The following is a 17,978-nucleotide window of genomic DNA, read 5'->3' as shown; positions in this document are numbered from 1 at the left end:
AAAAAAAAGCACTTTGTCACTTTTACACGAAAGGCAAAATGTACTTTACAAATCGAAAAATATTTCAAACAAACTAGTATAGATATAAAGGTACACTGGTAACAGTTTTCGAAAAAGTACCAATTTATTACAACTACCAATATATAAGTTATATTACAACGACCAATATATTTATTGTGCATAATAGTCGATTCTCACATTATATAATCAGAATTTATTCTAGACAAAATTGTAAAATACTGATGTAAAATAAAAAGGATACTAAATACTTATAAAAAGTAATTTCTCCTTTTATAGCAATAATGATTCATATTACACTTTTTTTAGTACATAAGTATGACTTTATAAATGCATAAGAAATTTAAACTAGTCGAGATTGCTAATGAAATATTCCTGAAATAGTTTTGATAATTGAACTATTTTCATAAAGTATTTAAGTAGGTTTCCTCAATTTTAGTAAAATTCTGAAATCAAAAAGTTTTAATTAATACTGAATACCTATTTTTAAATCATATGTTAATATTTTATTAAACAATTCATTAGGTTAAAATTTTTAAAAATAAAATTTTTTTTCCTGAAGCTTTTAAAATGTTTTCAGCAAAAAATTAGACTTGCAATTCCCGAAAATTTTCCTGACTTATATGAGAAAACCCTGGTAATTATGTATATTAACCATAATATAACGATGAAAAATAAATATAGCACCACTCCAGCAAAGACTAATTTATTAAAAAATCTGTATCTAGCATTAATCAATCCATTTACATTAATTTCTTAAACGTCATAATATTTGCAATCCAATTCAGGAAACTGGATTTCTCTTGTCTACACTCAGGTTTCATTAAAGGACAAATTATCTCCGCAAATAAGCAAACGCTATCTAAAGCTCATACACATTAGAGTAAGTGCTAACAGCAAATCAAATTCTAATAATTTAGTTCCATACACTTTACTCGCAGCTGGAAAGGTTTGTGCATAGTTGTCTGAAGTTATTGCTTCAATTATAGCCCAAGTCATGCTTAATTTAATACAGAGATGTAACGCAACCCAAAATTTCATTTATTTCTGAATACCAACTTCTAAATGAAGCAGAAATTAATGACTTTAATAATCCTTTAGACTTTTAAAGTTTTTTCAAAAAAATAATTATTGAACAAGCGTTAAAATTTCTTACTCTGAATTATTTTTACAATTATACTGAATCTAGATATCTCGAAATAATTTTATTTCCGAGCAGGAAAAAAAATGTCGTCAGAAGAAAAAAAAATTGTTATTGATTAGAACAATCATATGCCAATAAAACTAAAAGGAAATATTAATAATATTGCCCTGACAAAAAGTAAATGGTCAACATCCTGTTCCTAACATTAATCAACTCATTTCCTTTATTTGCAGAAACGTCATAATATTTGCAGTCCTATTCAGGAAACTGGATTTCTCTAGCCTATACTCAGGTTTCACTAAAGGACAAATTATATCCACAAATAGGCAAATGCTATCTAAAGCTCATACACATAAGAGTAAGTGCTAACAGCAAATCAAATTCTAGTGATTTAGTCCCATCCACTTTACTCGCAGCTGGAAAGGTTTGTGCATAGTTGACTGAAGTTATTGCTTCCATTTGAGGCCGAATTGTAAGGATTAATCTAATAATTCAATTTAGTTCTTGATTAAATATTTGTTATGACATTCATCGACGAAAAATGAGTTAATTAAGAGACTGCTGTTATCATTGAATAATTGTAGGAGAGAAATTCTAAAAAAATTTGAGCTAATATTACCAGTCAAGTAGAAATTTACAGAAAATAATTATTTAAAACATATATAGGGATTTCACGATTAAAAGACAGTGTTATTATTTATTTTTTTGGAAACATAAATTTTAATTTTGAGGGTGGTTTTATGAACAAGAATTAAATTACTTTTATCTATTCACATTTTGTAATATGTTTCAGATATAGATATGCATTTTAAAAATATTCCTGGAAAATCATTAAATCCCCGCATCAAGACGCGGGACAAATCCAAAAAAGCCTGATAAAAATGCAAACGAAACAAGGAAAGAAATAAAAAAGGAAAATACATTACGTAAAGGAGTAGAAGAAAAACTAGCAAAAGGAACAAATTTATTTTGAATGTTATTGTAAAAATTTTAAAAAGCGAGCCAGAAAACAAAATATTAAAACTCTATAATCTCATCCGTCAGCTAACGCTAATATAGCCACAATTTATGATTCCTATTTGTATATTAATATAACCAAAACAAACTATATTAATACAAAATTTTGAGAAATAATTTTATGAGTAGTAATAATGAGCTAATTTTATGAGTAGTTATGATCACATGATATAGCAATCAGGAGTTAAAATTCTAAGAAGTTCTGAGTCGACAAGGATTAACGATGGAAATTTAAAAAAATATATAATAGGTTTTATTCACTGCGCATAAGCTGCAAGTACATAGAAATCATAAAAGAAATTAAAAATATAGAGAAAACACGGAAATAATATATAAAAAAGTTTCGGATATAATCGTTTTAGCTTGTAACGAGATCATATATTTTCCTTATTTAATTTCATTCCCATTTTTTTAAATTTAAAAAAGAAGAAAAAAAGAAATTTTTTTTTCTATTTTCTTCCTTGTTTTCTCTATATTTTGAACCAAATATTTTAAGACACCATTAGTCACTAATAGCTTGTTGAGAATACCATTTATTGCCTATAAAAAACTTGACCCCCGTATTTTATCTTCACAATTTGGGCAATGATTGCCAATTAGCAATTTTGTTTTATTTTTATAAGGTGTTTATCTATTGTGTTTTGCACCGAATTTAAAATTTAGCAATTAGTAGTTAATTTCTTAATGGGTAATGAAAGAATATTTTAGATAAAATATTTTGTCTCTGCAAATAGCTTCAAAACAGCTATGCATATAGAAACAAACTATACTAATTGGTAAAAAACAAATATTAAAAAACTATGATTTGCAAATAGCAAAAATGTAAAGCAATTATAACTGTTTATGCTCTGAATTTTAATTCATGCCATAAAATATTTTTTTTAAAAAATAATAATAACTATAATGGTAATGATATTCGGTATTATTGTTTAAATCAAATCAACATATTTTACATTTTAATATCAATTGATAATTCTGTAAAACACCAGTAGTTTGAATGATTTTTTTTTCAAATTTTTCATTTAGTTTTCTATTTTATGCTCGTAATAATCAGTTATAAATTGTAGCAGTAAATAAATTGTAGATATAAGTTATAAAAAATGATCAAATACCAAATATGAATTGCTATGTGAACCAAATTCTTCATACCAAACCTATTCTACATATTCTATTTATTCTATGTTACCAAATTCTTAAAATGGAAAATATTTTCTTAGTAATATGTAAACAATGTTTTGAAAAATGAATATTTTGTTCTTCTATTTCACACTATGAATCGTATTTGCCTCCTTTTTAACTTAATGCTAAACATAGTTCTTAAAACAAGACTTATTCGCCTACACAAATCTCTAGTAAATGGATATACACTATTCAATGAAAGTTTGCAAAAGCATCAAAGTGACTTCCCTAAAAGCTATTTTCTGTTACTAGCACCGTGAATAGAATAATATTTTGAAAGGATGTACCTTTTCTTTCTTTTCTCCAGTAAAGCATATAATAAAATAAGCGAAAGGGGAGGAGGAATCGAGCCGAGGAAAATGCCGCTTTATACTATTTGAAATCAGACTCCACAACGGGGTAACTTTGAAAACAGTCGGCTGAATTTCAGGAAAAAAATATGTTCCGCTTAGTGTTTTCCTGGACAAAAATATTCGGAAGATAACCAGAACACAAAGATAGCGTTCCATTTGATTTCAAAATCCCTTTACAATATTTTTTTGGGTTTCCAATTTATTTAGTTTTTTTTTCCGATTCAATTTTTCATATCTCCCTGCTGTTGATACGGCAGTGATACTTAACATCAGTTTCCTGAGGGAATTCAGTTTTTATTTTAACTGGACACAGCTTTTTATTTTTTTAAAAGAAATATTTTTTTAGACATGGATTTTGTTTATTACACAAGAATCTCTGAGAAAATGTGTTCTAAATCTTTTCATAAAACACAGTTATTGAATTTCTATCAATATAATTTACACAAACATTTTCATTTGTAATGCATATATATATATTAAGATATTGGTGATTTGAAAAGTATTTTTAGTTTATTGACCTCCTTAAAAACTAGAAGAAATAAGAAAAATGTCTAGAACATTTTATTTTATTAGAGAGAAAAAAAATTAAATTCGAATTGTTTTAGTTCATAAGAAGTATTGATTCATTTATGGGGAATGTAGGTTTATGTCAATTACTTTGAGTAATCCATTCAATTGATTTTAAAAAACAACCACAATTTTATTACAAAGAGCACATCAAACAAATCAGAAATACGACCGAAAGGTTGACTGCTATCAGTTAATTCCTACACAATATATGGCATTTTTGCATACCCAGCATAATTAATCAACATCGACTGCCATTTGTCGGTATGAAGAAATATTACTCACTATTACTCATACACTACACATCAAACAGTAAAAATGTATAATCATTTATCAGATATGAAAATGAACGTGCATATATAATCACGTTTGGAAATACTGAAAGGTGAAAACTGCAGGAATGAAATAATGTATTCAAAGGGGACTTAGTAAGATTATATAAATGAAGTCAGTAAAAATTTGCAAATTACTTCTCGAATCTTTTAGACATAACTTTTTTCCGTCTCTGAAATAATCCTGGACATCATCTTAAAGTGGAAAGTGGCCAATTAAAACAAGATTGGAAAAACTGCAATCTGATTTGTCACTCATCTTTTTCAACACGGAGAACAGAACTATGACTAAAGCTATGATAGCCGTAGCCTTTACCCAGAACACTGCATGGTCGACTGCTTGAAAATAGTGCGCTAAAACTCCTGAAAAAAAGTATTTTTGGAGAAATCCATAGGGGAAAAAACATCTATTTGTCGTAACTCTGTTAACAAGAAGCTAATTAGCATGCAACAAAAATATTTGTAATTAAACTGAGATTCTTCTTTTTATCCCTGCAGTTTTTACAGAAATGCTTTAAAGTACATAAATAAATGCATACTAAAAGCTTGAAAACTCAAAGTTTGAAACAAAGATGCTGTAAACACTGCATTTGCTGCAAACATANATATATTAAAATATTCCTAATATAGGAATAATATTTAAACGCATTATTATGCGCAAACAACGTTAACATGCTAATGTAATGATAATTTTAATTTCTATGGTAGTGATAGAAATGCCAATAACAAACGATGAACATAAATTTTATCTCTTTTTAAAAGGAACAATTTATTCAGACATTTCTTGAATTTTTAGGTCTAGCGTTTCTTTAAATCCAATAGTCTATACCCTTAAATCCAATTTCCGTAGAATAAGCGCAAACTTTTACTTTTTAGATTCAAATAGTATTTTAATTTCCTTATAACTCTAAGCAGAATAAAATGCGTTTCTCTATAAATTGCTTTTTTCTTCAAATAAGTGATATATTGATGTATGTAATGTAGAAATATTTTTTGTAGCTTCCAAGCTCTTTTTTTCTCCCTTATTCTCTGCACTTTTTTATCTTCAAAATACTTTTTTTTCTATCTTCCAAACACTTTTTTAATCTTCTCTGGGCAGAATACTTAAAACCTTTCTATCTAAGGCACTATTTTCTCATTAGAGAACGTGGTGAGAATTCAGTGTTTACTGCAGAAAAAATCTTCACTGGTGATTAAAAAACATTATATTTTTAATTTTGCAATATCAAATAATGATTTATAAGGTTTTTCGCAAAAGAATGGTAATAAACTATTGTCAAGTTTTTAATGCTTGTGAAGACATATTTATGAAATGTATTAAAAATATTTTTCCTTATGATTCAGAAAACATATTATTTTTATTGAATATATGCTAGTATTCTTTATTAAATTAGTTTTTAAGTGAAAATATTTCTTAAATATATTAAATATTTCTTTTTTATATGTAATTTGTCATTTTTACCATCAACTGCTTCCTTGTCGGGTAATTTTTGAATAATTAGCAGTTATTTAAGCACTGCTTCAAATCATTATCGTTATATATAATATAAATCAAGTAATTTTTAAAATTAGAAACGAACAAAATTCAGTATTGACAAGAGAGACAACCAACATTTACGGAAATTAATGCTATCACCAAATATTTAAATCTCAATTCAATATTTTTTTTCACTAAATGGTAATTAATTAAGGACAAATTGAAAAGCTGAATCCGGATATTTATCAAACAAATGCATTCGATTCTTGGCAAAATAACAAATATTTGCTTCTGCAAGAATACTAATCGAAAATCGTCTTTCCTCCCATCTTTGAGATTTATTTTTTTTCTCGGGTATTTTATTTTAAAGCTCTTCTTGAAGATTTCCTTACGGGTGAGAAAGTCGAGCTTTTGGACCGTATTGTCACAAGATGAAGGAACGATAAAGCTATGGGGAGGAAAAATAAGGGAATCGAAAATCAGTCTGAAAGCTTTGGAGGTAAGGAAAGTTTGGCACCCTTCCAAACTCCGCATAATGCATTATCGCTTTTTAACCTTACAAACTGTCACGTATATATAAATAAGAAATGAAATCTTATTAATATTGAGCATAAGGAAAAGTTTTGAAAATTTTATTTTAAAAGTATTAAAAGTCACTTAATTTGAAAATTTTGAGCATTGATATAACTCTTTGTAAACACAGTTTCATAAAACATTTACAAAATTCCATGTTTGTTTAAATCGAAAAACCATTAAAAAAGACTAAAACCTGAATACATTTGGCTCGAAATAGAATATATATATATATATTTCGATTTATCTAAATTTTTAAATTAAAAATCTGTTGTAAATGTTTTGCAATTCTATATTTTAGCAACAAGAGGTCCGCACACTGTAAAAATTTCGGGATCAAATTATTGCTTAAAATATCGGCACTTTGGGTGCATCTTCCGTAAAAACTGTTTTACAAATTTGTTTCTACCTTAAAATCTTCCATACTGTAGTTTTTATATTCATATTCATATAATTAGTCTTATTCAGTGGTTATAAGGTAATTAATACTGTAAAAATTACGATGAATAAGATTTTTTGTTCCATTATATGTTCTGCTGAAAATAGATCTCATGGTAGAATATCATATCATTGTACCAGTACTTATTACGGCAAATTTGATTCAGAATTTTTTACAATGTAGTTTTTTTTTGTTCAAAAAAGGTTAAAAGTTTTATTATTGAAGTGTTTTTCTCATTCATATTTTATGTCTGAAATTTCGTTTTGATCATGCTCTTAAAAATAAACAAAATATATACTAATATAACTCAAGGAAAAAGAAATTGAGATTTGAGTCTAGAACATTTTAAAACTGAAAATATTTGCTTTACAAAATTAGGACAAGTAAAAATGAAGGAAACAAAATAGCGAATACATCAAAAGTAAAATTAAAATTAGGAAATTAATTTTCCTATCTCATTCAAAGCTAAACTTATGGCGATAAATTTTTCAAGCTGTAACTGCTACTTTGAAAATTCTATGGACTCATTTTTTTGTTAAAAAAAATGCTTTAGTTCGTTTTTTGATCCCAGCGCGTAAATGTTTTCCTTCTTTTTACTTCTTATTTATATATTTTTTTCTATATTGATGCATTTCAACTTATATACAAATTTTTATGCTTTGATGTTAGTTTTTTTAATATCTTCAGTGAATTAAAACCTGTTCCAAAATTATCTTTCATGGTACTCAAATAGTCAGTATTAGCAGCAAATATATTAGGGTCAATTCAAACATTCGCTATGTTTTTTATCGTGGGTATTTTATGATTGAGAAAAATTGTTATTCTGATTAAATATCTGCGAGATTTTCGTTTAAAAGATATCAAAGATTTGATAGATTTAAGTTATCGTCACTATATAAAATTATACAAATATCTAATTAGGAAAAATAAATCTTTCGAAAATACATAAATAGTAATCTATTACCATGGCATCTTTATTTTTAGTTGCTTATAACGAGAGTTAAGTTTTCTTAATAAATGTTTTAGCGTTATAACACATTATTTTTTAATTTGATGATGATAAATAGTAAAATATCAAATGATCATATTTGGCTAAATATTTACACGTAATTAGAATTGCTAAATTGCAAATATTATGAAGTATATAACAAGAAGTATAAGAGGAATGTTCATTGTACTTTCAAAAAAGAATGGCAAAAATGAGTTAAGCTTTTGAAAAAAATTGAACTTTTGTGGAACTGGGAAGAAATTTATCTAATTGGGGACAAATTTAAATATTAAACTGGAAAAAAAATGTATTGGCAAGAGGAAAATATTATTATATGCACGCATTTAGCACATTTTACAAGAAAACTTATTTTCAAACTAATATTAAATTATAACCACACAAATTAATCAAAGTAAGTTCGTAACCTATCTACAATTTCCTTAACAAAAGAAGAACTTGTTAATTTAAAGCGTATTGAATAAAACACGCATAAATTAATTGAAACAAAGCAGTTGTTAAGTTTTAATTTAAAATTGTGTTCTTTTAAAAATGAAGATTTATTCAAAGAGTTTATTTGCATTTTATTGCTTGTTCATTTTGTAGATCCATCCTTGATCACAAAGCCTTATTCGATTGAATGTATTGCTTTTTGCATTTTTCTCTTTTATTTGATTTGCGGCCACAAAAGTATGTGGTGGTTTGCTAGTATTAAAATAAGATAGAAATGATTGCATAAACATTAAGCAATTTTAACCAACACCAATCATAAAAGCCTTTAAATTATTGAATTATAGAATTAAATTATATCATTTTGCAGAATTGTTTTGATAAAATAACTCATTTTAATTTATTCTAAATTGCACCATGTGTTAATCAGAACTACATTTATTACGAAATGATGTATGCATCGCAAACATATTCCAGCCGTCAGTGCAAAATAATCGATTACGACAAGTTATCATAATTATAACTCACCTACTTCGATCCATCCGGAATCCCTACATGCGCTTTTCCACGATTGTTACGCTCCTGTCGTTAAATAGTTTGCTTTCTTTTCTGCCCCTTAATGTCTTCTGCCATCGGTTTATCGGATAATCGAAAAGAAGATGGGTAAGAGAAAGATTCTTTCGGGAAGGTGATGGCAGATGCTAAAGACGTACGGTTAGTTGTCACGTGACATGACTGCCTCAGACCATAAGCCATCCCTATCAATCTGCTGGAGACGGTGATGGTAACAGATGGGGTAGATATATTTTAAGAAGTCTTAATTCTGTGATGGATAGGAATGATGGCGATAGAATGCATATCATGCGCAGGTATAGTTCATATATTTGGTCTAATGAAAAATATAGTAATTTATTTTAGGACAGGGGGAAATTTATTTTCAAATATTAATAAAATATAGTTTTTTCTATATGGATTTTGATAATTTGAAAATCACACTAAAAACAATTATATATTTTAATATTATTAAACTAGGAAATGAGTGAAAAAAATTATGCTTATGAATAATTGTAATATTTTTGTAGATTTTTTTTTTATAATTTCATGTTTCGATGGTTTGAAATCAATGAAAATATTATGAAATATTGTTCTAATTATTTTCTTTCATAAAATTTATCGACAAATTGTTCAAGAGGATATAATGGAATATAAAGTCTATATATAAATATATATACAAAGTCTATCTATCTATNTAACCACTCAAATTAATCAAAGTAAGTTCGTAACTTTCTTACAATGTCCTTAACAAAAGAATAACTTGTTTTCTCAGCTTAGCTACCTCAGTAATTAATTTTCATTTATTATTGTTCATTTCCTCTTAGACATCAATATTTTCCATAAAAACACATAACATTTTGGTTTTAAAATATATTATTATTTTAGCTATTCGTAAGAGCATTTCGTTAAAGGCCGGGATAGCCTGGTAAATAGGGGGTTGGGGCCATGTCCAAGAGGTCATGAGTTCGAGTAACGGTATGAAAAGTGTAGTAAATTTTGACTGGTGCATGTTAAATCTGCTTTAAATCCACTTGGTACCATCACCTCTGCCTTAAATTTGCTTGGTTTTAATAGTCAGACTTGACGTTTTTTTCATGTGGCATTAGAAACAACAAGATTTTATTAATATTTTAATCATTGCGAAATAGACAATTATAATAGATAATTGACCGTATGGTATTTTTTCCAACAATTTAACAATTAATAATTCTTAAAAAAATTATCGAATGTTAATTGTTTTTTACTCCGACGTATTTCCTCACACTGTCCAACACACTTTTGTAATTTTTAGATTTTAAGTCTCATAGTTTTTGTGCAACAAAATAAAATGCAACGTTAAGTTGAACACCCAAACAGTGTAGACGGCAGCCGGCCTTTACAATATATTTTTTAATATTGAGATACATAATAAGTATTGTGAAATTGAATTTTAAAACATATTTCAATAATCGATATGCAAACTGAAGTTAACGATTGTCGTCAATTTAAGTTTTGTAAAACACTAAAGAAGGGTTCGATTATTTAAATATTAAACTTGTTATTCTCTAAATATAAGAAAATTAAAATAAACTTTAAACAAGTGAATTAGTTTACCGTAATTAAAATGCAATTTCAAGTGGCCAACATTAATTTAAAGGAGGAATAACATAGCAAGCACATTTTAATTTTATGTAATAAATGATGACTTTAAGCTTATTTAGCTACGCAGAATGGTCATACTTTTTTTCGAACATAATATTTATCTCTCTTAAAATCCATTGTAAAAAACACTTTAAGGATGGTTAATGATAATTTAAAATAAGCATTTTCTTAAATTATAGGCTTAAAAAAATTTATTAAGGTTTTTAAATAGGAAGCAACTAAATTTTATCCTAAAAAGTTTTGATTTTATTCAGTTTCAGAATATAGGGTAAAAAACGAAAAAGAATGTGAAATAAACTCCTGTCAAAATCTTCGTCTTGAAATGAAAACCGTATGAAGCAATAATGAAACTCTTTTTTTTCTGAGTGAAGTTTTCTTATAACCTCAGTTCAAATGTAAGCAGTTGACAGACGTTTTCTGATTTCGTTTCTTTTTTTCCCCAAAATAACCTGGTACCTCATTTTCAGTTTGGATTTTTTTTTCACTTTTAAATGCATTTCAAAAAACTTTTTTATAACATTATGCTAAAAAGAGGCTTATTTCATTTTGATTATTTTTTATTTCACGAATTCGGATCAAAAATAACATTTTTTTAAAAAAAAAAGTATGTGGTAGAAAAAATTTATGCTTTATAGCTTCCAAAGGGATGCTTCAGTTTAAAGAAGTAATATTTTATTCATTTTTTTTCTTCATTTTAATATGCATAGCTTGTCTTGGAAAATAAAAAAGGAAAACTATTTCAATTTTTATCAAAGAATTTCTCTTTACTAGCTCATCGTTCACCTAAAGGAAACTCTTAATGAGCTTTGAACCACATTTACAAAAAAATAAATATTAAGCTGTTTGCGTGTCCCTTTTTTGTTTAAGTATTTCTTTCTTCTTTTTTTTCAAACTACGTCATTCATTATAAAAGCTTTTGACAATCTATTTCCTTAAATACATAAGAGCAAATAAATAATACAATTATTTTTTTAAAATATTTCATATTATTTATGTTACTGAAAGTACATAAAACGCCGGCATTCTTATGTATATCTTATTTTGACATTTTAGAGAATGTATACTTGGGCAGAGTATAAATTGTGAGAATTATTTCATAACTTTCCTAGGAATAGTTCATTATGACTAGGCTTTCTATAGAATGAAAAAGGCTCTTCAGGTAATGTCAAAAGATGTCACAATTAGTTTATTACTTCAAAGTCCATACCTTCGAAAATATAGTTCCAAATGACTTATACAAATGCAGATTTTTAGAGTAGATTCATAGAATTAGTCATCGGTTATGGTTTAACCCATCTAAGTTCACTGTTTAAAATGCACCACGTACATCAGAAATTTTGCATGCTTCAATATTCAATTTGCGTTTTTAATCATACGTTGTTTATATTTATAAAATTATTTATTTTAATTCGAAAGTATGGTTTTAAATAGTGTTATGGTGTATTATGGGATTAATGAAACAATCTCTGTTAGGCAGTTGCAGACATTTTATAGAATGCCAAGGTATTCAATAGAATGTTGGCTTTGTTGGAATGTTGCTATGGAATGTTCTGCCAGAAGAATTTATAATAACTGTTCTTGCTTATGAATTTAAAATAGATTTGTTAGAATATAAATGCAAACATAATATGCTTATTGAATAAATTATAAATTAGCTCAAGCAACGCGTTTTTCAAATGTGTCAAGCTGACTCTCATAAATACTTGTTAATCTAAAATATACGAGTGTTTAAAAAATCAAAAATTATTCAAATCTTTAGCTGAATAGATTCTAATTAGGAAATTTTTATCTACTACAATTTTTTTTGACCCAAAGCTGTAGGAATGTAAAACACATTTCAGTGTTCATTTAAAAAGGACAAATGATCAAGTAGGACTTCACAGTATGATACATTATTATAAATGTGGGCAAAATTTAAAGCATTAGGTGCAATTTTAAAACCGAATTTTGGACACAATCAGAATTGTTAGCACAATTTATTTTGCAACTGTAGTATAATATTTATGTCTAAATTAACTTGCATTAAAGTTATATTTTACGATTTGGCTCATATTATGATTTGAAGTAGCTGTATATCCCTCGTTTGCAGACTGCAGTACTCAAAAAACACGCTACACAATTGTTCTCAAATCTATATGTTTACGTTTAAATTAAAATAAATCAAGAATAAATTTTTCCTAACAGTTAAACTTTGAAAAAAAATTAATATTTCGTATAAATTCTTTTTTGCATCATTTTCGCTACTATTCTTTCGTCTTTAGCATTTCAGTTTTTCTTTTTCATTTGCAGAAGAAGATAGATTAATTTTGTTTAAATTTATACAAAATTTCAAAACCACTGAAACAGTAAAAAAATTTATGAACTATAAAAATTTCAATATTTAAAACTGTAAAAAAACGTATGTTAATTTTCTAAAAATATTTTATTTAGATCACCGTATTAAAAGGTTGGATAGAAATTTGAGATATGCGAACTTTATTATGCATCCAGAAAAAATTAAAATAAAATCATACGCAACACAGAACAAATATAACAAACTTGTTTAAAAGTAATTAGTGCAAAATACACATATTATCTAGTTTGAAATCTATAAATGCATTAGATTTTGTAAGGATAATTGCATTATCACAAGCAATAGTAAATCACTTTTGAAATATTTTTCCGCCTGAGTAACTCTTTTTATAAAATTGCATTTTTATGCTTATGAATGATTGTTATTAATTCAAATAGAGTGTTTTCTTCAAGTATTATCTGAAACTTAATTTTATTTAATAACGGAACATAAATTCTGAAGAACATGCAGAATCTAAACGCTCTGATAAGTCTACTGCACTTTTCTAACAATTTAATCTTTAAATATTATGCCTGAAAGTTTAAAAAAATGTGAGTGAGGTATCAATGCAATTTTTTTTAGAAAATTTCAATTCAAATAAGTTTAATCACAAAAATTTTATGCCATATAAGGGTGATTCTCACGAAACATGATAATTCGGACCAAAACATTTCTTCAAATTTAAAGTCTTCAAAATTATCTAAAATTTTATTTGTATACTTCTTTAGCTACACTTATAAATATCTTTTAGACAGCAGTGTAGTTCCTTGACATTTGTTCGAGAAAAAAAATAGAATGGAAATTCACCAAATCTTGAATGCCAGGAAAATGACATATTACCTTGGAAGTTTAAAAAACAGTCATTTTAAGTTAATAGTAAGTAACTCAACTTAAGCCTCTATGTTAGATGGGCCATAAATTGCTTAAATTAATTCTTTTTATCCACTCCAGAAAGAAGCAAAAAAAATTTTGTTGCTGATATGTACAGAATAAAATTGTGTATAATAGTCAATCATTAAATAAATAAATAACTTTGATTACATCCAAGCATATTACAATCATGCATAAACATGGTATTAGGTTAATATTTGCTTTCCCTCTTTATAGTATTATCAGTTAAAAAGAATTTCTGGTAACACTTCAATGTCCTTGCTTTCATAAGCCTGGAAAATGACAGCCAGGATAATGACAAATTCGCCATTTTGTAGCATATAACTTTACTTTAATTTAATATTTTGGCCGAAGACGTTTATATTCTGCAAAAAACAACAGTATTTCTTAAAATAACTCAGATGAATCCATGTAGTTTTTGTCATCAATGATTTCAAGAAGCCAGGAAAATGACAGCATAAAAACCTACTGACCTTGAAAACTTTTTTGAAATAGATTTTGAGCCAGAAAATTGGTTCTTTATTCATGCAACAAGACATGTTCAGATAGGAGGGTATCTAATCATTTTATTAACATAAGATATTGATTCCCGGCGCTATCTATTTTGGTTATAATTCACTAAATAAAAGTAGCCAGGAAAATGACAGATTTTCATGGGACAAACAAATTATTGACAGAAAAAATTATTTTAAGCGAAGTCTTAGTAAACAATACCCTCTGCATATATTCCAGAAATGCTTACATAGGATAAGATGAAAAAATCGATTTTAAAAAATTTATGGGAAGTTTTGAAGCTAGTTGTTATTGGAAATATTGTTTGGGACATGCCAGGAAAATGACATTTTGATATTCAATTAAATTTTTTAAGCATACAAAACAGTCAATGCTAGTGTAAAGTCATTTTAAAATGCTAACAGTAATTCTATTTATCAATTATTTTAAAAAAAAGTTCTTCTAGTATTAGAGTATTAGATCTTGGAGCAAGGGACAGTGAATTGTCATGTTTCGTGAGAATCACCCATATATGCTTAACATGGTGTTTCAAAGGTGATCTCTGTAACGTATTGCTGTTGACACTAATTGTCAGATGCCAAGATTAAGTATCTTACTTAAAGTACATCAATCTTTTTTCTTATGTAGAGTAAAGGCGGAATTCTATTCCATCAAGTACCAACAAATTATAATTTAATCACTAAAGAGAGCAATTCTTCGCTACGCCTTTTCTAGATGAATAAAAATATTAAATGAGAACAAGTATTTTAAGATTAATCAGTGATCTATAACCTCACCAACACCTGGAACGTCTTTTGCAGCTCCTTCCTCCGAGATCCGTATAGTTATTATATCATGAGAACTCCCCCGCCACAAAGTCTGAAGCCGTCTGCTGCTATGGAAATAAGAATAGCGCATTTCAGGGAGGGCAGCTTCTCTTCACTCTAGGGTTAATATCATCAAGAAAAATAATCAGGAAGAATAATAATCAGGAAGAAAAATATTCCCTTTCTCTGGCTGACCCGACCCAAAACCTACAAAACAGTGACCTTGCACCCCTATTTGATGTAGTTATCCCTCGTTACCACAGTCACCACAACGGGTTCAGATGAATCTCTACGGGAGTTCTCCCTTTAGACAGACATAGCCTCTTCAATTACTAACTAGATACAAAAACATAGTATGTTGAAATAACATTAATGTTGCAAAATTCTTTTTTAAGCAACATGAGCGCTCTACATATACCTAATATATCCGGCAATTCGGCAATATTCGGGAAGTAAGTACATACGAAGTTATTGCATGCAGGGATACAAACAATAAAAGTAAACATCGATACTTTTATTTATACAATACCAAACATAAAAGCATGCAATCCCATTTGTTTCGATTCAAAATCTAAGTTTATTATATCAAGAAATTACTGATGTTTATCACAAAGTAGACATTAAAAATGAAAACTTGCATTTTGTTCAGAAGACATTGTTGAGAAAATAACAAATTCACACCAACTTTGTACTCAATTTTAAACACTCCCCAGACGATATCCTAAGCTCATCAGCATTGAAGTTTTCTGAAACGAAAATAATTCACGTAAGCTGCAATCTTTTTTTCTTCTTTTTTTTGTAGTTAGAGCCTTTATACGTACTTTAAATTGCATTATTAAAATTCCAGCATCAAATTCGAAGAGATAATGCATCACAAGTTTTACTGTATAAAAGTTTTACAGTAGTATAAGTTTTAAAGTAGTATAAGTTTTAAAGTAGTATAAGTTTTAAAGTATAGTTTTACAGTACAGTATATAAAAATTTTATTTTCAAGATTCAATTTGGCATTTCTTTCGGTATGCTTTCTGAAGGTCTTATGATCTCATTCAGTGATGAGTTTTAGCTTTATTGTCTTTATTATGCAACTATTCTTATCTTATAACTGTAATACTTATTACAAAATTACAGTTAAAGATTCCATAAAATAAAGTTTTAATTATAGGAAAATTACTTTTTCATAGTTATTTTTAATTTATTTATTTTTGAAGGGGTAAGACCAAATTTTATAGATTTCATCACATTTTGTACAGTTGCTTTGTGGTTAATTTTTAGATATATTGTATTTGATGTTTGATCACAATGAAGTAATTAGCTAGAATAGACAAAAAAAAATTTCACTCACGAATACTTTTAGAAATATAATCTAAAATAATTTATCGATACTTTCCGAGCTAAATAGTTGAAATGTAGATTTAAAATATAAGAAAACTCTACCATAATGTGAATTTTAATTCCCTATGTATTTCAAAAAAAATTCTTTTTTGCCTCTACTATAAAATAAATTATAGTACGATTTATTTATGCGTTATAAACAAATATTATATTGCATTTCTGTTATTTTGCATTCATAGTATTTTTGAAAAAGCAACTTTAATGTGAAAATAAAAATAATACAAAAAATAAAAATAAAAAAAAAGGAAAACTCTAGTAGGGGAAAATAGACCCATCTGAACTTCCTAACATCAAAAAAATTTTGTTTCGAAAACAAACCTTTTTTTTTCTTTCTTTTTTTACCATTAGTACGAAAAAGAAGTAGTTTTCTATTGTTGGATTACTTCTAGAATGCTTATTTTAGAGAAAATGTATTTATAATGTTTTTAAAATGTATTTTGTGAAAATGTTTTTCCAAAAATCTTTTTATTTCTAAAAAGGAAAAGATAAATAAGCATAAGATTCATACTTATATTTATGTTTGAATTCCATTATTATTGAGTTTTTGCAACAACAAAATATTAATTCTTAACCAAATTATATTCCAAATAAAAGCTATGGTGTATTGAATATATTTTATTCCCTGAGCCATTAAAGTAATTTTAATTTTTTTTTATTTAAATAATAAAAAAGTTGATCGTCCTAAGCGAAACAGCCAATATTACTCCTTTTTAGATGAATAGCGATTACAATTACTAATATTTTATTACGGTTACTAATGACTGCAATTACTAATTACTACAATCACACAATTAATACAACCATTAATTAAAATTATTAATTACTTCCATTACCACAATTATTAATTACTACCATTACCACAATTATTAATTACTACTTAATACACTACAATTGCTTTTAATACAATTACTTTTAATACAATTAATTATACGTATAATAGTAAAGCTTATTCGCGACTTTGATGTACATTTTTCTAATACTCCGTAAAAATAAAAAAAATCTCTGCAAGTTCTTCTTTAAATAATGATCTTGACATCATATGTATTCATATGTATTATCATTGTATAATCATATGTATTATCATCTGTATTATCATTGTCTTTCAAAAAATAAATTATCATATGCATTTCAAGGCTTGTGAAGCACATGCTTATTTCATTAACACGTTTTTTTAAAAGTTATAAAAGGAAACAGAGTGGGACATATTGAAATTAAGATGGAACTGTGTAAATAAGTAGTTGTGAATTATTACAATTTAAGTTCGAACTGCTTTATTTATTGACTGACGGGAGACAAGTAATTTCGATTATCAGT

General features: G+C 27.1%; 1 protein-coding gene across 4 annotated transcripts in view; it reads left to right on the top strand.

Moving 5' to 3' along the window:
* LOC107438593 (neuroligin-4, X-linked-like) overlaps positions 1-17,978 on the top strand; it is a 184,390-nt gene that overhangs the window by 108,861 nt on the left and 57,551 nt on the right. Inside the window, exon 1 of one of the 4 annotated variants that reach the window (XM_071177469.1) lies at positions 9,295-9,403. The exons of the other annotated variants lie outside the window; for them this stretch is intronic. Within the exon in view, the coding sequence (XP_071033570.1) occupies positions 9,373-9,403 (31 nt within the window). The 5' untranslated portion in view covers positions 9,295-9,372. Of the gene's footprint in view, positions 1-9,294; positions 9,404-17,978 lie in introns of those variants that run through there. 4 annotated transcript variants of the gene reach the window in all.

This window comes from Parasteatoda tepidariorum, chromosome 2 (assembly GCF_043381705.1).
Source record: "Parasteatoda tepidariorum isolate YZ-2023 chromosome 2, CAS_Ptep_4.0, whole genome shotgun sequence".
Classification (NCBI taxonomy): domain Eukaryota; kingdom Metazoa; phylum Arthropoda; class Arachnida; order Araneae; family Theridiidae; genus Parasteatoda; species Parasteatoda tepidariorum.
This window is presented reverse-complemented; position numbering and strand designations above follow the sequence as displayed.